Here is a 23,017-nt window from a genome sequence, read left to right as displayed (position 1 = left end):
TGTCAGCTCTCTGCATTGATTTAGAGTTCTTCATGGCTGATTTTTGGTCAAATTTCAAAAGCTGAAAGATCACAGACACAGCACTAATGTCACTCTCAGTAGAAAAATAAGATTGTCCTCAATTGCAACTGTACAAACTTGTAATAGTATGTAACAATATGTAACAATAACAAATGTTATTGTTAAATGGGGGTTTAGGGAAAAAAATGGTTCTTTAGAGTTGGGGTTTTATTTAAGAGAAATTGAATGAAAAAGGTAGCATGCACTGGTATAGAACTAACACGGGATTAAAATCTGGAGCCAAGATTCAGGAAATTTGATTATAGCCTTCATTTCTGCCTCTGACTTTTGGTGTAGCCTTGAGAAACGTAGTATTTGGGTTTACAGTCCCATTTCTAAAATGAGGGAAGTGTTTGTAATGGTATAATTAAATTTCTGTCATATTATCATTGTAATGATAAGCAACCTCACATTGTTCAATGTCCAGGCTCATGGTGGGCAAAATTGGCAGCAGTGTTGGACTGCCAGAGTTCTGTCAATAATAAGAACAAGTCAACCATGCTTTCTTCCTCACAGATTGATATTTGTCCAAAAGTTGAGTTTTTACACAATGCATACCTAAATGAATGAATGAATCTCTCTTATCCTCTTCCTTTCTAATTGATACCACCTTGAATTTTGTTTGCACTTTGAAACAATAAAGGAAGACTTATTCTATAAATCACTACAGTCTTGAAGACCAGCAAAATAGAAAACAAACTATTATTATTTACGTTTTCTGAGTGACATGAGTCCATGTTTGCGAGTGACATGTCTAATGCAAGACATTGAGGTTTACAAAAATTTGTGGCTGTTTTAACACCTGAAATTGTTATGAACAGTTAACAGTACAATACAGGACTAATTAATACATGTGGAAGTATTTGTTCTTTTCCAGACTAATCAAGGTGTTGTCACCAAATTAGCTATTAGTATATAGTTCTAATTCAGGTAGCAGCTACCTGCTGACTATTGTGTATGTTTTATCTTTACCCGTTAAAATATTTTGACAAGTGAAACACGGGATGTTCTGAAAATACTGACCTTTTGCAAGTTTTTCCTGTCTGTGTTTTTAATCCGTTTCAATTTACTGAAGGAGACTGAACAAGGAGTTAAATGTTTACCATGAGAGAACAACATTGGTAATTACTTTGATTTCAGTTCCTTTTGATGTGTATTCATGGGATGAAGAGGTCAATAATATTATGACCATGCAAATAGAAGAGGGTTCTTTTTGACCATATAAAAAACAGCAAAGGATTATTAAAGCATTAACCTTGATTTTAATGGCCTTGGTTGAGAGCTGAGATCACAATTTGGATGAGCCTGATTATTTACTAAATACAATACATAAATGCAACGGGTTCTTAACACCCATTGCACTCTGGCATTATCGCATTACTGCCAGCCTTTGTTGCCTTCCAGACAGGAATATGAAAGCAATCTGTCATGTAGTGAGACTGGCTCCAGAAGCATTTCTCTGATAAGAAGACCCCCTGCCCTTTGCTAGTGTCTGGTCCAGTAGGCTTAGCCATGCGCTTAATCCCCAGAAAGTGGTTCGATTATTGCTGACCAGCAATGGCAAGATAGGTTTTTTTTCCCCTAGCTATCAACCTTCCATTAATTCCTTAAGCAGAAATGCGGTGCAATCTATATTTCCTTGGCATGTGTCACCCAGATGGTGCACTGCTCATGTTTTCAAATAACCATGCTCCAAATAACAGAGTTTGAATAATAAATTCCACAAATCCTTCCTGAGAAAGAGGCACAATTCTCAAGAGCTGCATAAACTTTACGCATGATGCTGTAGCTCATCCACATTATGCAGAAAAGTATATGTTCTTTTGCAAAGCGGATGTTTGTGTTTCCATTCCTTAATTTTGGGAGGAAGAAAAAAGATATATGTTTGCTCAAATACTGTAGAATGTATTTAATATTTGATTATGTCTTAAACACTAGCCTTAGCTCCGTGGTCAGCTTTGCAGAACTTGTCATTTAATATGGCTAAGCTTAAATCCTGTGTGGAGGTCGATGCTGTCAAGCAACCATGACTGTACATTTTGGTATTGATTGGAGTCATTGCAGTAAATTCCTTCTTAACTCATATTCCTTTCCATCCCAATCCCCTCCCCACAGATAAAAGAGTGAGCATGTCTTTCTGTCTGAGGAGATATTTTTCATGTTTACAGACAGCCTATATGAAGATATATGTACGCAGTGCTCTGCGTATATATACATTCTTTCTCACACATCCAAAGTAAATGCTCCCATTTGCTCCTACTATGCTATTTTATCACCTCAAATATTTCCTGAATTTTTTTCTTCCATCAGATTTCTTATGTTGATATACTTGGACCAGAAGGTAGAAGGATGAAACGTCACCTGGCAATAAACTGTATGCAAGATATGGTCATTTGCTGGTGGTCAGCAACTAGTGATGGAGCATGGCCTTGGTCTCCTATTTCCTGTCAGAGGGACAGAGCCAACCTATTGCTATTAGGCTGTGCACATGGCAAATTGGAGGTAAAGTGATGAACTCTCTTGTTACGTGATTTTTTCGGGTTTGCTAAAGAAAGAACTATTCAACTTAAATGCATATTCAAGTAGATATAAAGAACAGATATTATTAAAACATAAGACAGGAAGATCAGCCATTCTAATCTTAAAAACAAAGGTTTGTTACTTAACAAAAAAGCCCCTTATTTACTGTGTTTACTATTTTCACATCAAAACTGTCAGCCTGAGAAGTGTAGCCAGTCTTTATCATGGAACAGCTTTGGTGCTGCTAACACTGAAAATAAAAGTGTCAGAATTCCACTAGAAAACTCTAATATGAGTTAGCAGTTGTAACTGTTGCATGTAAGTCTGATGCAATTATTTTACATTGTCTGCAATGTTAACTGATAGGCAATTTACATCTCTTTCAAGTGTTTTTCATAAAATATTACCTATGCCCAGATGGTGTTTAAATTTTTGTTATGAGTATTGATCAAATCAGGGACTGATATTTTTCTCAAAGGAAAAGTTAAAACTCCCCATCTGCAGGTGGGAATATAAAGTATGAATTAGGACAAAGCTACAAGCTGACCCTGCTCCTGGCACTTGCTTAGCTTACCTTTATAGGCAGATGTTTTCATTTCAGCTATTTAATTTTTGTTTCATCTATTTAAGAATATATTAATCCAATTTGTTAGGTAGAAGTATAAAAATGAAGTTATCTGGGCATACTCTGAAAGATCTGGAGTCCAAATTTCAAACGTAAAAGCTTTTCTGGACTAACATCTTGTATAGATATTTCTGTATTTGGAATTTTATTTTCGGTTTATCTTTACCCACTTCTAATATGGACTAAAATGGCACTGACTCTGGGAGAAGAGCACAAACTCAAGGATGAGCTGTGCAATAGCTGTTCTGGATTAGCTATTGCAGACTATTTCCCTGTAGGGAAAACCCCTAAGTAAGACTTAAGAATAAGCTACTCTTACGAACAGCATCCTCCTCTCTTTAATTAGGGAAGATGTAAATGTTTTAATGTCTTGGAACTATTACTTTGTTAACTAATATTCATTTAAGTGAGATCCTTTTCCCTTGGGATTTTCTACCTATTGAAAGCGAAGAGAAAAGATAGTTGAGACAGCTTTTCTTTTCTTATTTCTGTCATTAGTCACTGTAGAATTGAAGTTTAAATTACCTCCAGCTCTGCCTTCTTTACTTCTTTTCAATTGACCTCTCTCCACTTGCGGTCATCTTTGACTCATCTCTCTCCTCTGCCTGATCTACACCTGCAGTTCTCCATTCCCCCTGCAGCTAGGCCAAATCACATAGAAAAAATTACTCTGGGAGCTAAAATGTGTGGCTGTTCTTTGTAAGCTTTTCCAGCCTAGTCTCTGTGCCAGTTATTATGAAACTTCATCCTACTAACATTTCAGACCTTATTTCCTACCATGACTTCTGTATGTCCAAGTTCTGACAATGACATTCCTGTGCCTTTTTTTTCCTTCCCACATTTTCCAGAAAGCTCCCTGATGCCAACATAGCAGTTTGTAGTCTCTATTTTCTATGTTTTTTAGAAACTCTTAAGAAATTCACAGAAACCACCCTATCAGCTTGAAGCTCTCTGTGTTTCATTTTATATGTTTTAGGGAGATCTCCAAATCACAGCATTCCCCTGCATCTTTCAATACACCTTGTTTTGTCCTTTTCTGGTTTAAACTCTAGTATAGTCCCAAGCACATCACTGCTGCTTTAAACAGTAGTGGTAATAAACATTCACTGAGGCTTTAGGTCTAAAGTCATAATCATTTTAGTTTGGTCCATATTGTAACAGAAATATAAGAAAATTCTTTTTAAAAGCAGCACTGCCAAATTTGACTGTTTGGTTGCTTTCCCCTTTCTGATTCTTTGCCTGTACTTGTCTGTTTTAATTCTAAGATCTTCAGATTAAATTTCTTTTCCTGTATTTATCAATAAGTACCAAGCACTATTCCAGGGCTATGGAAAACTTAGTTGTATATGAGTAACAAACTGTCTTGCTGGTTGTCAATTAGGCTGTTCCATGAACTCAGCTCTTGGATGCTCAGGAAGGCTCAAGTCACTCTGCCTATATACTTAGCCTATATATCCATGATGTGTCACCCATGGCACTGTTTGCTTGAGGTTTTTTGTTTGATTTCTGTGGCATTCCTTATGGGCAGGAGGTAAATTCCTGTGCATGGATGAGAGAATGTCATAACCCAGCTCTAGAATTAGCATCAACACACAGTCTGCATTTAACTGAGGTGCATTTTTCCCCTACAGTCTTGGAGGGGAACTTTAGCTTAACACCTTTAACTTCTGAAGGTCATTTAATAGCTTATACATGAGAAAAAGCATAGTTAGCATTTCTAAAGAGCTTGTAAACAGTTACTCTCTAGGTCAGATACCACAAAAATACAGTGCTTCTGTAATCATGCTTATTTTTCTCTCTTTGCTTCTAATCCCTTGCCATTTGTAGTGTTCCTCACGTATAGATTTGAAATAAAAAGTGGACATGCCATTGTTATTCATGAAAGTAAATCCATGTTTATCCTATTTGACTAGTAATATTAATTTACTCCCAGTAAAAGATTATTGTCAACAGAAGAAGAATGAGAAGCGTGAACTTACTCAGTTTAGAGCATTTATCAAAAAGAAGTGTAGTGAAGTAATACCACCAATATTTTACTTGAAAATAGTAGCATCAGTTGGATAAAATAGCATCATTATCTAGAATTAGGAGAAAAACAGAAATTGCTGAATAACAAGACCAAGAGGAGCTGTTTGGCATGTTGGGTTTATGAATCCAAGCCCAAGGAAATGAGTGAGTGCTCCCCACAGCCATCACCTCAGTGCTGACCTACAGAAACCACAAAACGACCTGCCAGCTGCTGCCATTCCTGTTGCTGGGGCAGGGCAAAGGCAAATGGGCACTTACTTGATACTACTTCCTGCCTGGAAGAATTTTCTGAGTGATCCTGGCTGCCCACCAGAAGAGTGCTTATTAGGATGAGGACAGGAATAGCTCTGGGATGAGACAACTCAACCCCTCATCATGATCATCACCTGTAACTACACGTTCTGTGTTGGGATGATTCACACCTCACATGGAGTGTTTGGGATTGTGGGATTGTGTACTTCAGCAGCTTTGCAATTCAGGGAAGGAAATGCATTTTACTTTATAAACACACCATAAATTTGATTTGAATTTTGCCATGTGGCATTATATTTTAGCACTTACTACTGTTAAGGCTACAGTAACCTCTATTCCTCTACAAACAGAAATAACTTTTTCCTTACAAATCTTGACTTATTTTACTGATTTTTTTTTTTCTGAGATCAGTGTTTCCTGTGTTGAATTCTGTGAGGTGGTGAATGGTGAAGAATTGTCCCTTGCAGAAATAAAAGTGCTTTTCTCTTTAGCATGTGACCTTGCTTTGGTGTGCAATGTTGCTGCAGAAGTATTTGTCTGTTGGACATTTGTCTGCTTTCCTGGGTGCATGGGTTTCCCCCAGTAAATTCACCCATTCTCTAATATATTTATTTAATTATTAGGGTTTTGTTTGGTTTATTTGTTTGAGGTTTGTTGGGTTTTTTAACGTTAAAGTACCAACAATCAAAGAATGTTATTTAAATTGTCTCCCTGTGGAGATAATGCTGGCATTTTGATTTCAAAACCAGAAGAGGAATCTTCCAGAAATTATTTCAAACAATTTGCTATGAATGAATAGGATCTGATGTGAAATCATCTTTGGATTAAATGCTTTGGGAGAAAGTCGTGTTAAAATCAACATGAACTTTATTCTGCAAACACAAATTTAACAGGAGGTGCTGATGCCAGGGCTCAGTTAGTGTAGCACTTTGCATTTGTCTTCACCATTCTTATTTTCACTCCATTTAGTGCTAGTAGGAATGACTGAAATTATACTTCAATCTTGTGGAAAAAATAATTTCCCTGAGAGAGAATATTATTTTTCTTTCTCCCAAGAGATAATATTTAATAGTTATTGCTTTCACATTGTGCCTCGGATTTGTGAAATAAGCACAGCAGATCTTTTCTGTGTGAGCTGTCCTACAGTTACTGGAGTGCTCAGAAAAACATCTACCCTGTGTGTGTGAATGGCTGAAATACCTCTCACACACATACAGCAAAGAATGTGAAATCCTCAGTTTCACATTGGGTTAGAAGTTCAATGAATAATACAGGATAAAGATGATGATGATAAATTTTGAAAGAAAATAAGAATAAGTGTTGACTGGAGATCTAAATAATAAGATTGCATGTAGGTCTGTAGATACAATGCAGCCAAATAAGTAACCTAGAGTAGGAGCCTTTCATTTTTATTTAGAAATGTTTCAAAGTAGGGGTTTTTTCTTCTTTCATCTTCACTGTGCCATATTTAAAACTATTTTGCTCTGGTGTGCACCGCACTTCCCGCTTTACATTTCTAATTAAAATGTTTGTTGCTATTTGGAACCTCACTGTGTGAAATTAAATAAACACTTTTTTAACATCCATAAAATAAATCAAACATTTTTTTCTCATCTGAAAGACACACAATTCAGTCACAGCAAGCTTATTTCTCTGTTTCTTTTGTTTTCTTTTTTTCATCTGCCTGGTAAGCTAATTTTCTGCTGAAGAGCTACTGGTTAAAACTCTTACTTCTTTTGCTATGTGGACTTTATCTTTTCCCAGCACTGTATACAAAATACTTCAATTTTAAGTGTTCAAAGATTTTCACTGAGAAGAGTGATACTGCCCACACAAGCTAGCACTATTATTTCTCTCAAACATAAAATGAAAGAGAGTGTTTTAAATAGCATATCAGGCCTCTTATTTACAGAGATTAGCAGATTCCTTTACTTGGATTATTATGATTCCTGCCTCTAGGATTCGAGAACCTGGCAAATGTAGCATCCCTCATCCTGCTGATGAGCCGATGCAGAATCCAGGCCAGTACTGCAAGGGGAAAACAATATAAATGTGCAGTAGTGGTGCATGACTGCTACATTATAAAGGAAATATGTATAAATTACATGGACGGTATTTAAATGCATGTACTTTATTTTTGTAGCATTCATGTCATAAAACTTCTAAAATTTTAATTATTTATGTATTTATTTTAGCGAAAGTAATTGGTTTTACTTCATACAAAATACTTCCAGAAATCTTTTCTTGCAATCCAAGGCTAAGTGCTTAGTCCAAGATTTATGGGAAGTATTTAACACTGAATGGACTCTACAGCCTGCCATGTGGTATTACAGCTCCGTCTTTTCAGATCCACTGCCCTGTCCCGTCCTCCACAAATCTGACATTTGTTCCACCCTTTGCTGAGGAAACTCCTCCAGCTTTTGCTTTCCCATCCCATACAAATGTTTTGTTAAAATGTTTTGATGTCACCTTTCAGGGTTCCAGAGATCTGCTGCTCGTCAGGAAGGAATCTCAGCAGATTCCTTTAAATGGAATGCTAAAGCACGATATGCACTATATTTACTACCATGTGGCTACTTACCAGATAGAAAAACAATTGGCAGAATACCATCTTCTTGGGGAAAAAAAAAGTTTTGATTATTAGACTTCTTATCTTTCAAAAGCATTGTACTAGCATTATTAACATTTCTGTAGTTGTGTGTCTCTCTGCTTTAGTTTTCCAGTTAGTGGCATGAAGAATGAATAATAAAACTAATTTCTGACAGAGAAACCCAAATCTTCCCTCTCAGATGGAAGAGAATATTCATTTTTCCCCTTCAGAATGCTGAATACCAGATACATTCAGCAGAACTGGAAGGCAGAATGAAGAGGTCTCTTGGTTTGGTTCTCTTCCTGCAAGAGGCACATGAGGCCACTGATGCATGAGAAGCAGCTTATCTGTTCCAATCTACAGAGAAATGTTTCTCTTGTTTTCAGCCAGAATATGAACAGCAGTGTCTAGAAAGGTTTCCTTTAAGCCTTATGTGTTTAAACATTATGCCAAAACCTAGTTTTGAAAGGCAACAAAGAGTTTCTGTCCTTGCAGGAACTTTTTCCTAGTTTAGAAATGAGTTATATACAGCAACCAGACCTACCCTAGACTTCATTTCAAGGGTTTGCTCTCAAAATTATGTGAAGCTAGGAAGCTTCTCGTCTCAAGACTCATCAGATTAGTCTTCCAAAATGCAGGATTTTACTCCCTTTGAAATTCAAGGTAGTGATCATCATTTTGTCTTTTGCTCTAAGAAGGAGGGACAAAATTACGAATTGGGTACAGTTTACTTGCTGACTCTCAAACAATCATATAGAAACATTTATTTTTCTGTGACTATTTCCATTGCTGTTTTCCTCCAGTCACTTCTATGGAGTTGTAAAACCCGTGTTTCACATATTTTCCTCTTTATTGCTGTAACCTTCAAGGCCAGTCTCTCTTCAGAATTTAATAGTGCTTTCAAGCTCTCACCTCTCATATGCTTGATTATTGTGTCGGTCTTCATGACTTTCCTGTAGCTTTTGAAGAGTTGTCCAGAGAAAAATACTGGTTTGCGTCAAAATATGTAGCAGAATAATGCAGTACATTGAAACCTGCCACAGGAAGACAGAAATCTGAGTCCCAGAGGGCCTCAAGGCTCATTTCACTGAAGTTATGGAAGCTTTGAAGACTTGCTTGGGCAAGATTTCTGTTTCACACATTTGAAAGGGAGCTACCTGGGTGTCTGTACATACTCTTAGGGAAAACTGCAGAACAAACAGTAACACTTCACTTTGTCTTTATTTGGGGTTGGAGAGCTCTGTGGTCACAGTAATACTTTGTCCACAATTACCTCTTTTAGGAGTTTCCTTGCCATGCGCTTTAACACCCTAACACACTTCAGCAGCTCTAACATCTGCAGAGTAGTCACTGCAATGTTTTGTGGGCATAAAATGATTACTTGCAGAGGCTGAGGCATTGGTGAGGGAATGGTTGAGGTGAGAAAATGTTTTTCAGACTATAATAGTAATGTAATCTTTTATTTCCTCTTTGATACATATTTTCATGGATCTCTGTTGAGATTGGTTGATGTGGTTTTCACAGGTTGGACTCATTGGCTCGTCTAAAAGTAGCAAAGATTTTTGTGTTAATTGTCATCTGGTTTCCAGCTAGAGAATTGTAATAATCCTTTTTTTCTTTCTTTTGAATGAGAAACCCTTTTGCTGACAAAATAAGTAAACTGTCAGAACAAAATATCCTATCAGTCCGATCAACATCCCAAAAAGCTTGTTTATAAATTTATCAGTTACTTTAGAAGTAATGGGTGGTATGCCAAAAAACAATCTGAATTTCTTATTCTCCTTTACAGGACGAAAGGCTAAATTGCATGTTCAGTTGGTCTTGTGATCTGTGGAAATCAAATTTAAATTGCTCTACCATTATGTGTGCCTTTCTGTTTTCAACCTGAAATTTTTAGATTTCCTTCCTCACCCTCTCTCTACCTTTTAATCACATTTTTTACCCTTTCTGTGCTTTCATACCACCTGGACTCAAGGGGCTTCCAAAAGTTGTGGCAGGTCAGCAGCTTTAATTTACAGTGTGGAGATTGTTGTGGGAATACCTGAGGGCAGGTTCGGCTCAGGTTCACATTTTCCTTTCAGTCTTTATTTCTGCATGAACAAACACCAGCAAGTTTCTGACTGACTTCCACTACTGTCATTCTTCTAAAGACACAGGTTTTCTCTCTATTTTTTATGAAATAGCTTTTCATAAGCTCATCTGTAACTTAATTACAGCTGATTTTTCTCCCATGGTTTCCCTGCTCAAATCCTGTACAACAGCTCTCATTCAAACCTATTTATCATAGTACATGAATCTTCAGCCGTCTCCACTGCTGCCTCCACCACTTAAGGGTACTTCCCATGTTTCACACTACAGATTCTTGCTGTTTGCCAGCTGCTGTCTTTTTATCACATTCTGCCTTTGTGTTCCTCCTCCCTTTAACTATCAAGTACCCCATAATGGTTCCCCCTTTTCTGCTATCACAAATTCATTTTTTCTTCATCTAAAACTGTATGGCACCGAAGAACATCTACCACCTACTCATTTGGCAATGTATAGCAGGTGCTGTTTTAACCTGCCATTGTTTCTACCACTACAGTGTAATATTTTCTGTTACCATGGCCCAGAGCAAATGATCAAAAATGCTCGATGCTCAGAGTAACTTACTATAGATTTTCCCTGGAATTTTGGGATTTTTACCCCACCCCCCTTGTGAATAGTTAGTTATTCTTTTATATCAGTCATCTGCTCCTTTCTCCTCTTAACATCACTGTTAGGACCATCCCCTCTTTTATCTTCTGTTCTGCTAACCTGTTACATTGGTCCAGACAAACGAATATGGCTCAAAGTCTATTGCAGAGTTCTTTTTATCAAATGAATTAAACTTTTCAATGTTCAAAGAGTAGATTTCAGAGCTCTGTTTCAAGAATGCCTGTTTGTGACTGACCCACACGAAAGCGCATTTGCAGCAGTCTATTTTTAAGAGTAAATCACTACAATGAGTACCAAAAAGGCTTTGGATTTTTGCCAGGTGCTGAGCTATGTCCGCACGGAGTGGGACCCCCTCGATGCCAGGTTCAGCTCTGTCCAGCCCGAGCAGGTGCTGACGGTGGAGCACTCGGTGTCCTCAGCCAAGGAGCCCATGGCCGACAGCTGCGTCTACAAGTGTGTCCGGAACAGAATCCAGTGCACCACCGTCACCAGGATCCCGCTGCGAGCCAGGGCCATCAGCTGCTGCAGAGATGTGACGGAAGACAAACTGGTGCTAGGCTGTGAAGACTCGTCAGTAGTTCTGTACGAAGCCTACAACCAAGTGACTCTGTTGGCCCAAGCAGAGCTGCTCCCTGCTGTAATAACCTACCACCCCTCCGGAGCCGTGCTGGTGGTCGGCAGCTCTCAAGGGGAGCTGCAGCTTTTTGACACAGCACTGTCCCCAATTAAAATTCAGCTCTTGGCACAGGACTATTCACCTGAGGCAACTCTGCAATTCAGTAAACACTGTGAAGTGCCCACCAGCCTCATCCAGATCCAGTGGGCTGCTCTACCAGTTGCATTTCCCAACCCCGACAGCATGGATATTCACGACCTTTTGTTGGTTAGATTTGACAAAGGACCCTTGGGAGTACTTCAGTTTAAACTTGGTAAGTTACCAAGCACATATGTTGAACCTTGAGCTGTCAAAGAAACATCTGTACCCCATAAGGTTTGGAACATCCTAATTTTAGATATATGAGACCATAGTCTTGAAAGCAGATTGTTCCAAAGATACTTGAAGATACCAAGGAGTTCTTTATGCTTCACAATAACTTTATACCTTTTCATACAGGGTCTGACAGAATAGGACCCTGATCTGCTGTCTAATCAGCATCCCATAATATTCCTCACTACTTCAATAAAGCATAACAATTTTTCATCTGGAAATTTCATTTAATTGGTGGCATATAATTTTAGGAATTGTATTCATTCTGTAGTAATAACCCTTACAAGTTAAAATAAGCTATATTTAATAATAGAATAGTAATGCTATTTTCCTTACCAAATTTTTTTTTTGCATGTATGATGTATATTTGTCCAATATTCTGTTCTTCCTGGCTTCAGTACATGAAATTGCACCTTTTCTTCCTTTGAAGACTTTCCACAGAAGAAGGAGAATTTTCATAACCTTCAGAGCAGTTTGGTCTCTCAATTAATTTGCAAGGACTTGTGAATAGAAGAAGTAATAATGCTAATTTTAGAATTTATATAACACTTCTCATTTTAGGTGTAAATAGACTTTAAAGAGTAAAACCACAACTAACTTCCTTTTACAAGCAGAAAAACAAGAAGCAGTAAAGGAAACCTAAATGGCTTTCCAAGAGTTACACAGTGGCTGAATTAAGAATAAAACCCCTGCAGTGGCTCATCAGTGAGAACTGTATTCATTTCATTCAAGTCAGGCAAGTTACAGTGGTGCGAGCCCATTGTGAGAGCTGAAAAAACAATCATGCTTAAACCCTCTGACTCCCAAGCCTGTGTTTCAGCAGGGCAGACAGCCATCCTGGAAAATTTCAGCATTTTGCCCATTGTCTGTCCAAGAAAACAGGATTACTTCTGTAGATCTTCATGGGAGTTTTTAATGATTCTTTTGTATAAAGCTATTGAGATTAGGAAGAAACCTCTTTTATAAAAAAAATCAAAAACAAAAACAGCACTCCAAAAGACTCAAAATAACAACCTGGGTGATAGTAAGATTTGAAAATCTACTTTATTTCTTTACTTAATGAGATATACACGTACTTCTGTGGGGAAAAATCTGTCTAAAATTACCACAGACCTAAAAATTTGAAAGACTGAATTAAAAAATTTAACCAAGTGTGCCACTGCAAGAAGGATGTTAGCAACAAAAAAATATTAGATTGACTTACAGTTGTGTACTTTTTAAAAAGCTGATCCAGAATATTGCTATTATCTAAAAAAACTATTTAAAAACCCGTTTACAGGTTACCATTTATTTTGCACTTATTCGCTGCAATAACTTCAATGACAGGTTTAATAGTTACAGAGTACCCCAGAACACTAATTATAACAGCTATTTGATGGTTTTGTGCATGTTGGCCATTTTACAAAAAAACAAACCCTCTAAATTATCTCCGTCCTGATTTGGCTGGGATGGAGTTGAGCAAGAGGCATTCTACCCACCTCTACCTTGCTTTTCTTCAGTCCTCCCTGGTGAGGTTTTCTCACAACAGCTTTCCACAAAGCACAGCTTTCCCCTTGCTATCTTTAGCACATTTATGTTCTTACCAAGGCAAGCAGGCTCTCAGTACAGGGATTTAGAGGCCTTTCCTGCTAATTGCCAGCTTGTAAACTTAATTGGACTGTCTCCCTGGGCACCGTTCCTAAATCAATTAGGCAGTGAGTTGGCTGTCACCTCTTTTTCCCAAGCAGGTTGCCTGGAAGCGCACCACCCAGGAGAAGTCAAGCATCCAAATGGGAAGATGTTGACCTCTGCAGCTGAAAGTTATCACATTTTAAAATTCATTCTGTATAATTACTGTAAAATCTCTTCTAGGAAGAAGGCAAAGCTCTCTCCCTTCTTCCCTCTCTCCCTCCTTGTAGTCCATCGTGCAAAAACGCACTGCTCTCTATTTCATCCTGGTGTTCAGCTTTACACCTCATCTCCTCCATTTGCCACAATGCCATGGGAACACTGGTGCTTAGTGATTCCCTCTTCACAGTCTCAGCAGTTTTTAGGTTTCTGCTGTTTAAGAAATAAGGCAGAATAAATAAATAAATTAATTTAATGCATTAATAAATTATAGCAAAAATTTAGGAGCTCATGACAACAAGACCCAGACAAGTTTTCAGGACTGAAAGAAAATCCATAAGCAATACATGGTTTGGAATTGTTTCCCACAGAAGTCTGTTAAGAAACTGTCTCAGTGAGAATAGGAAAATATATTTTTAACTACCAGCTACATTATGGTTTTGGACCATAGTTCTGTGAATCTCCATTGTGCTGTCTATGCAGATTTATTTCAGGAAAAAGTCAAATATACCCTCAAACACTAATGACAAATATTTTTGGTGTCTAATGCCAGACTCATTTCAAAAAGCGGCTTCTTGTCATTGATGTCGGATCTCAGATAATGCCAAACATGGTACTGGTGCCAGTGGTTCAGAATTGCTGGCCTCTAAAGGCATTTTAAATATATTATTATATTTAGTTAATATAAAAATAAGTATTTTCATCTTCACTGAGAGGTTAATGTGGAGATTGCCCAGCTCCTGTAATACTTTAAAAACACTGAACATTTAGGTAGGAAGAATAAAGTCTTCCATAACTATTAAATATTAACAAGTAGAACATGTCTGTTACCCAGTGTCCATAGGCTTTAATACGTACAAATATCAGGTGAAATATGATAGAGAGCCTTTCTTTAATTATGCCCAAAAAAATTAAGTACTTCCCTGTTACAAATATGTAAGGTTTTTCCTCAAAAGCATCAGTTCTGTATATTCAAGTTCTCAGCAGGTTACTTCTTCTCAAGCTATAGTCAGATGTTTTCCTCCACTTTTTTTTTTCTCACTTCTTATTTTGCATCACAAACAGTGTTCACATTTTTGAAAGTTTTGTGAGGTATGTTTTATATATAACAGGTCTGCTTTTCTCTGTTATCAGGCTTTGTTTTCCCCAGCCAGTTCTATGGTTTTAATACCAGTGTCAAAATTCAGCTTGTTCCCTTTCTCATCAGAACTTTTTCCATATGTTTAGTTTCAACAATCAGAATATAAATTGAAAAAATTTAAAAAAACAACTATGTTTTTATTTAAAGAGAGAGAAACAGTAAATTTATTCTGGTCTCTTTCTAATATCTGGAGGAGTACTTATAAAGTACTCTATCAGAGCGACCCAAAGTGAGCAGAACTTGCTAAAATGCCACGCGTGGCCTATGCCTATGATCATGTGGTTAGTCAGAGACAATAAAGAACATTACTTCCTGCAGCTTTTCAGTCATCTTTTCTGTTTAGAAGCTGACATCTACAAGTCAAGAAGCATTCTTGTGGCAAACTTGTTCTTGGTTTCATGTGCAACTTGTTCTTGGTTTCAAAGGTCTGTAATATTAAGATGTTGATAACTTCCATGGTATCCCCACAGAAAAAATGCTCCACTTAGAGAGTATTGCGAAGCTAGAAGGAAGTTCCAGAGCAGCTGCAATGTGGAGAGTAATTGAGTAAGAATTGCTTTGAGGTTGGAGCTGCTCTACACTTGTATGCATAGATACATCTGTGGGAGACAAATGCTGGGGTTTAGTGTTGTCCAGCAGTACTTCCTACAGGAGGGAGACGCTGTGAAAGTGAATTTATTGCCTACCTTACAATAGTGATAAACTGCAAATAAACTTGTTCTGCTTTGTCTAAGCTGAACTTCATTTCGTGATGTTGTCACCTGTGACTTTTGGCTACATTCATTCAACATCCATGTATGAAGTTCACTGATGATTTTTGTCTGCTGTCCAGCACCCTCAGTCTAAGTATACCAAAATAGTAAGGTGCTATCTCATATAAAAAATTCGATACTGAAACCCATCAACTTAATTTTCAATTATAGCAATTATTTTTAACTGTTCTGAAAAGGAGTCTGCTACTGTTTTACATACTCTGTGTAAAAGTATAAACCCATTATCTCTGGTTGTAATATTTCTTGTTGAAGGTGTGATCACAAGAGGACAACTGGGCCCTGTGGAAATCATCCACCAGTACATTCGTTATGATGAGATACAGGAGGCAATTAATGTCCTGAGCACCATGAACTGGAACACGATGGGTCAGCAGTGCTTTATCTGCCTGAGTGCCATTTGCAACCACCTCCTTAAACAAAAGCTTACACCAGCCAGAGAAGGTAAGAGGCTGTTTATATTTCTAATGCGTTTTTGTGGTGTCTTGGTAATTCGTGTGTGGATTATGACAATGTATTTATTGACTGTATAAAGAGACATCCAGACAGTCAGCCAGATTATGGTGCCTCATAACCACGTGTCATTGTAGACAAGTCATTTCAATAAAATCTGGACCAATGTGTTGACTACATTTTAGTTTGTATCAATAGTGATACTAAAATATTGCATATTGTAGTATATATATACTGTAGGCATTTCTTGATGTATATAGCACTAACATTATTAACTATTAACTATAGCACTATTATTATTCATTACATTCTGTAAATTTAGCTTATGTTACAGACAAGAGTTAGTTAACACAGGATTAAAATGTTTGTGCTATATTCATGCTGAGACAGCACCAACTTAAGGAGGGATGTTTTCCTGCAACGGGGACAAGAGATTTTAGTATGTTTTTTAAGGTGCTTTCAAAGGGTCATTCTTTCATTACAAGATGCAAAGGCCTTGAATACACTATCCTCTGCTGCCTCCTTTAGGATTAAAGCATTTGTCCTCACTGTAATCTAGCCCCCTGCAGCAGTAGCTAGGGTCCCTCAGAAGAAATTCTGAGTTTTAGGTTTAGCCCCATCTCTGCTGAAGCGTGGTGTGGTGCCTTCCTCTTGATTTGCTGTCTATCTTGAAACTCAATAGACTTCAAGATTTTGAGTGCCTTGATTTAGTGAAGGTGTTATCTTCCAGTCTAGCAGGCAGACAGCTGGAGACCAGGCATCTTTTGTGGCAAAAGAGAATACTTAGGATTCTGGTGTGTTTGATGATAGAAAAACTCCAAGGTGTCCTACATGGCTGCCAAGCCATCAGTTATCCCATTTCGTGGGGTCTGATTAAAAAAATCTCTGTGTTGCAAACATGACATATATACTCTAAATAAAATGTGCTTTGAAAAGGACCTGTGAAAAGGGCTGACTATGAAACTCTTCTAAAAATATTATAAACAGATGTCTGTGTTTTCCCCCATGCAGCTCCTTAACACTGTTTACAGCAGAAAGAATTTTATTCCATCCAGGAGTTATTCTATCTAAGTCTAACAAATTTGGCATGGTAATTTGTTTTCTTTTTTATTAACAAAACCCAGTGGGACCTTTTATTTATAGTAATGGGGCAGTTATCTTTGAGATCTTTATCCTGCCTTCAACATCAAGCTGGGCTATTTAATGAATGTATAACTGTGCTAGTAGTTACTCATATTCCATGTTGGTTGAAATATTTCAGAAGTACAAAACATGCTGTCAAGAAAACAGCAATGGCAAGAGACTATGCCTTGTTTTTCTATTTTAATCTAAATTGACTGCTGCTTTGAAAGAAAATACCTTTAAAGTTCGACTTATCTTACTATCTAGATTGGAGATAACATGAAACTAATTTACTAACAGTTTGCCTGTGTAACTAACACAGTACTATTAGCACATTTAGTGCTATCAAGCCTAATAAAATCAAATGTAACTATGCTTGGAAGTAAAGAAACATTATCACTAAATACAGAAATTCCTAGTTCAAACAAACATTAGTAACGGCAAATCAGTGAGATTCTGTCTGCCTAATGAGACAATAGGTCATATTTTGCTTTTAAAACAACATAAATATACAGCAAATACATATATAGCAAATTCTCCCTTTCCTGCCTATAAGACCTCGTACTACATTGTTAACTCTCAAGCAAAAGTTGAAGGGCATAAATATTATTGATCATTTAATTTCCTTTCAGCTAAGCATGTGGGACACAGAAGTATACTGTATCTTTACTTGTATTGTTTATAGTTTTGTATTAAAAACGTAGAAAAACGCCTAAGAGCTTGAGCTGTGGAGTATAGCAGTCAGAAAGTATTTAAAGAAGAGAGAACTTGTGTAACAAAAGGGCTTTATTTTATTGATTACAAGGGAGGTTATCCTGTTTCCCACCACTATGTGCTGTCAAACCCTTAGGGTTTCTAGACTCTTTTATTTAAAATTTTTAAAGAACTGTGGGCCGAAGGAGGTTCCTTAGACCTCAAGGCCATCACAAAGAGGGTTCTGTTACCCGCTGACCTAACACAATAATCCCTGAAAAACTGAACTCCCTTGTTGTTTGCCTAAGAGGACAAAGACGGTTTGAGCTAATTGAGAGTTGATCTCTACTGGACGATCTTGTTCAAGCTGTATTACTCTCATGAGTCACTTTTAGTTGTAGGCTGCTGGTGAGAACTTGATGTGTTATAGACTTCTTTATCCTTTTGATAGCTTTTGTTGCTCAAAGTCATTGTCAGCTCTGCCTCCAAGCCAAAGTTTATATGCACATTTGTGTTTGTAAAATCTGTCATATTTTAATTCCATCTGTCCTACAACAACATCACATTTCATCGCTGTTTGAGGAATTTGACTGACTGCAAACATGAGCAACCTGTTGTAACTGAAACTAATTCACTTGTTTCATTGCTGCTGTGTTTGAATTCCACAGCACAGCTTGAGGCAAGCCTTGGAACATTTTATGCTCCAACAAGGCCTCTCTTGGATAGAACTGTGCTGGAGTACAGGGACCCCATCAGCAGATACGCAAGAAGGTTCTTCCACCACCTGCTCAGGTGAGTGACAGTTTCAACTTCTATCAACTTAAAATTGATTGCATATTTCAATAACTACCTACTTTAATGTGGTTAACGTTTTCCAAGAGGACCACCCCTGAAAAAAATGCATTCATTGTTAATGTTTGTTTAACTTGCACTTTGTTCCTTTCAAATAGAGTAATGCAGATAAAGTGCTATTCAGAGCTCTTCTGTCATCAATACACTTAAAATGAATCACCCTTTCCCGTTTAGCTTGATAGAAAAAAAGATAACATGCTTCTGAGAGATTGATATTCACCAACTGCTTGCAGATTAGCTATTGAAAGAGCTTACAAACTTGGAGAAAACACTGAGTTTAAAAAGATGCTAGAACACAAAAAAACATTGCATGGTCCAAGACATTTTTGTCTTTGCACCACTGAAATCTGAGAATTTTGTTATTCCCACCTTTAAAACTCTCATATTCATGTTCCAGTAATTTTCAGTGCCATTAAAATAAGAAGAGAAAATGCAATGTTGAATTTGTCTGTAAATGATACAGAATCATAAAATGGTTTGGGTTGGAAGGGACCATATAGATCATCTCGTTCCAACCCATCTGCCATGGGCGGGGACACCTTCCACTATCCCAGGTTGTTCCAAGCCCCATCCAACCTGGCTTTTAACATTTCCAGAGACAGGGCATCCACAACTTCTCTGGACAACCTGTGCCAGTGCCTCACCACCCTTACAGTAAAGAATTTCTTCCATATATCCAACCTAAATTTCCCCTCTTTCAGTTTGTATCCATTACTCCTTCTCCTACCACTACAGTTCCTGTCAGAGTCCCTCTCTGGCTTCCCTGTAGCCACTTCAGGAAGGTTACTATGGGGTCTCCACACAACCTTCCCTTCTCCCCACTGAACAGCCCCAAGTTCCTCACCTTGTCTTCACAGGGGAACTGCTCTGATATTAGGAGAGACATAATACCAAATTCAGCAAGAATTTATAGTACATTGGTTTACAGTTGTATTTTTTCAATCCATTATAGATATTGATATGCAGCAGTTTAACCTGTTCACCAATGCAGCTGAGACATTCCCTTTGAGAGTTATCCAGTGGATGAAAATAAGGAGAAATGCTGAATGATACAATGTTTGTAACACCTTGTTGAGAAGGAGTGTAGATGGACATAGTGAGAAGACTTACAATGCACCCTTTTGCAGTGATTCATACATTGTCTGCACAGGCAAAGCAAGTTACTTTGATAGCATAGAATGTGCTTTTTTTCAAATCTAGAAGAAAAGTATTCTATATTTTGTCTTCTAGATTTTAATTCTGAAGAGAATCATCTTCCTAGTAAACAGGTCGATTCCAGTGGGGAAATTATTCCTTGTAGAAGAATGATCCAATATTTGTGTAATATGTACCAGTCTTTCACTGGAGTTTTCTTAACACATGTGGCCACAACAGTGGGTACAAACTCTGTTATTGCCTTTCTCCTAGAAACCAGCAGGGAAGATGCTGTTGTGGCAATGGCCAACTTGTCATGGCTGTGGGCCAGTTGCCTGCAGAGGACAGATGCAGGAAAAATGCCTCAGAGATTGCTGAGAGGTATAACTCTAGTGCTCTTACATCTGCAAAAGAAAGGTGTATTCCCTCTGACTCAGGATTTGCTTCCAAGTGCTAGTAGGCATGCAGAGGCATGGGGCCCTGGCTAAGCTGCCAGCCCTTGAGGCTGCAGCTGAAACACTGACTCAATCCTCCTGAAACAAGAACCTTCAGTGTCAGAATGCTGCCTGGACAGTGTAGGGCACAGTAGGAAATGTGCACAAGAGTCACCTCATATCTTTTACTTCCCACTGTAAAGCAGCCCTGGAACAATCTACAGTTGTGGTGATTTTTTGGAACAAATGTGTGTTATTTTGCTGTTTTCCTGTTGTCAAAGGGATTTGTATTCGACCAAATCAAAGTGACAGGATCATGTGATTGCTGCAGAACAGATGGTAATGCTTAAAGCTTATCTCAGAAGACATAATCTAAGTACAAAATTAAATGTTCAAATATGGGAGATTTATCTGATAGAAAGCAAGGAAATGATGTTCAGAACTGATGATTATTGCATTAAAGCGGCTGTGCCTTAATTGGTGTTTATTTCCTTTTAGATGTTTTCTTAAGTGACTAGAATGATTTAAATGTAGGCTAAGCAGAGAGAACTACAGATTTGTTGGGGAGCAGTAAACCATGGTTCTGGGTGAGTGAATGCCATCCAGGCATGATGCAATGCCTAGGAGGATCATAGGGAGGCACAGTGCTCACTAACTCAGGCACATGAAAGTTACAGCTGCTGCTATTATACCTCTCTGTGATAGACCAGCAAGGCAAGGCACTCCTGCCAACCTGATTTACAGCTGTGGGTTCAGAACAGGAGGAAAAGTGAGAAGGGAATTATGCTCTTGCCTTCTCAGGTCACCATGTTATGCCCATGAGGACACCGAAAATGGGGAGTTCCTCCCTCTACCTGTTTGGCAGGGAAAGCAAGGTCAGGTAACATGGGAGGAACACAGAGATGCTGTAGGGAGAAAATTTGTGTGGCCAAAGCTCAACTGGAGCTGAAGCTGCCCAGAACTGTGGGAGACCATAAAAACAGGGATTTTTAAATACATTAATATCAAAAAACAGTGCAGAAATAACATCAGCCTGTTACAGGATGAGGATGGTCACCTCACAAACAGGGCCATAAAGCAAAGATGTTTAATGCTCTTTGTCATCAACACCAGCGATGGGGTAAGGTGGTCCCAGTGACCTGAACGGGGCCCTGAGGACCATTCCAGTGCTCCAGCTGGAGCCCCGTGAGCCTACAGGGCCTGATGGGATTCATCTGAGAATACTAAAAGAGCTGCCTAATGTCATTGTGAGGCCTGTCTCCATGATTTTTGAATTGTCTTGGGAATCTGGAGAGGTCACAGCTGACCAGAAGCTGGCAAACATTAAACATTGTCCCAGTTTTCAAGAAGGGCAAGAAGGATGACCCTGGAACCTGCAGGCCTGTCAGTCTCACTTCACTGCCTGGCAAACTATTTTGATTTTTGATTATTGAGGAGGAAACTGAAGAACACCTGAAGGACAATTCACTCCTTGGTCACAGCCAGCAGAGCTTCATGACAGGAACGTCCTGCTTATCAAACCTGATTTCGTTTTATGACAGGGTAGCGCACCCAGCTGATCAAGGGAAGCCAGTTGATGTCACCCTTTTGGATTTCAGTAAAGCTTTTGAAACTGTCTCTCACAAGATCCTTCTGGACAAAATGTCCATCCCCCAGCTGGACAAACACGTCCTCTGATGGGTGAGCTCATGGGTGGGGCACAAAGGGTTACAGTGAGCAGGGTGACATCAGACTGGGGACCTGTCACTAGCAGTGACATTCTTGGCCCTGTGCTCTTCAACATCTCCATAAATGACTTGGATGCAGGACTGGGATGGATACTGAGCAAGTTTGTAGATGACACAAAATTGGGATGAGCTGTTGACTCCCTCCAAGGCAGAGAGGCCTTGAAGAGAGACCTCAACGAATCAGAGAGACGGGCAATCACCAACTGTATGAAGTTTACAAGGGAAAGTGCCAGATTCTGCATCTGGGACGGGCAACCCTTGTTGTGTTTATAGACTGGGGAATGAGAGGCTGGAGAGTAGTGCTTTGGAAAGGGACCTGGGGGTCCTGGTTGATGGAAAACAGTGACCTGACAGACAGGAGGGTCACTTGGTTTGTTCAGCCTGGAGAAGAGGAAACCGAGGGCAGACCTCATTGTGGTCTTCAGCATCCTCATGAGGGTAAGTGGAGAGGCAGGCACTGATCTCTTCACTCTGGTGACCAGTGACAGGACCCAAGGGAAAGGCCTGAAGTTGTGCTGGGAGAGGGTTAGGTTGAATATTAGGAAAAGGTTTTATACCCAGAGGGTAGTTGGGCACTGGAACAGGCTCCCCAGGTCAGTGGTCACAGCACCAAGCTTGACAGAGCTCAAGGAGTTTTTGGACAGTGCTTGCAGGCACAGGGTGTGATTCTTGGAGCTGACCTGTGCAGGGCCAGGAGCTGGACTTTGATGATCCTTGTCAGTCCCTTCCAACTCAGGATATTTGAAGTTTCTATGATTCTATAATTTGATTTATTCACTTTTTTACCCTTTTTCATTTACCACGGAATATTTGCAGGCTAGTTATAAGTAGCTAATGTATCTTTTCCGAGTGATTTTTTTGGTCACAACAGAAGACTTGGATGCAGAAGCCCTGTAAACTGAGATGGTAAACTTGATGCAGCATTAGGGGGCATTTGTTACTCTCTTGTGAGTGTGAGGAGACAAAAGCAAAGTGATCACTTTGTACCCTACTGCAGCAAGAAGTGGAGGAAGAATATTGCTTTCTAAATTATGTGCAGTAAAATTGTGGCTGATATTCAAAATGTATTTCTTGGCGTAGAGTAGGGCCTTCTGCAGTTCATTGTGG

The 23,017-nt window shown here is 38.7% G+C and overlaps 1 protein-coding gene across 11 annotated transcripts in view; it reads left to right on the top strand.

The window, feature by feature from the left end:
- The window catches only part of LOC125323529 (WD repeat containing planar cell polarity effector), a 149,534-nt gene that overhangs the window by 65,224 nt on the left and 61,293 nt on the right, over positions 1-23,017 (top strand). For all 11 annotated transcript variants that reach the window (XR_007202547.1, XR_007202548.1, XM_048298593.1 and 8 more), the window contains 4 exons: positions 2,371-2,562; positions 11,089-11,698; positions 15,751-15,939; positions 18,432-18,555. Coding sequence is in view for 9 of the 11 variants with exons in the window: in XM_048298593.1 (XP_048154550.1) it covers positions 2,371-2,562; positions 11,089-11,698; positions 15,751-15,939; positions 18,432-18,555 (1,115 nt within the window). In the remaining 2 variants the exon portion in view is untranslated. The remainder of the gene's footprint in view (positions 1-2,370; positions 2,563-11,088; positions 11,699-15,750; positions 15,940-18,431; positions 18,556-23,017) is intronic.

Source organism: Corvus hawaiiensis, chromosome 3, assembly GCF_020740725.1.
Source record: "Corvus hawaiiensis isolate bCorHaw1 chromosome 3, bCorHaw1.pri.cur, whole genome shotgun sequence".
Classification (NCBI taxonomy): Eukaryota; Metazoa; Chordata; class Aves; order Passeriformes; family Corvidae; genus Corvus; species Corvus hawaiiensis.
This window is presented reverse-complemented; position numbering and strand designations above follow the sequence as displayed.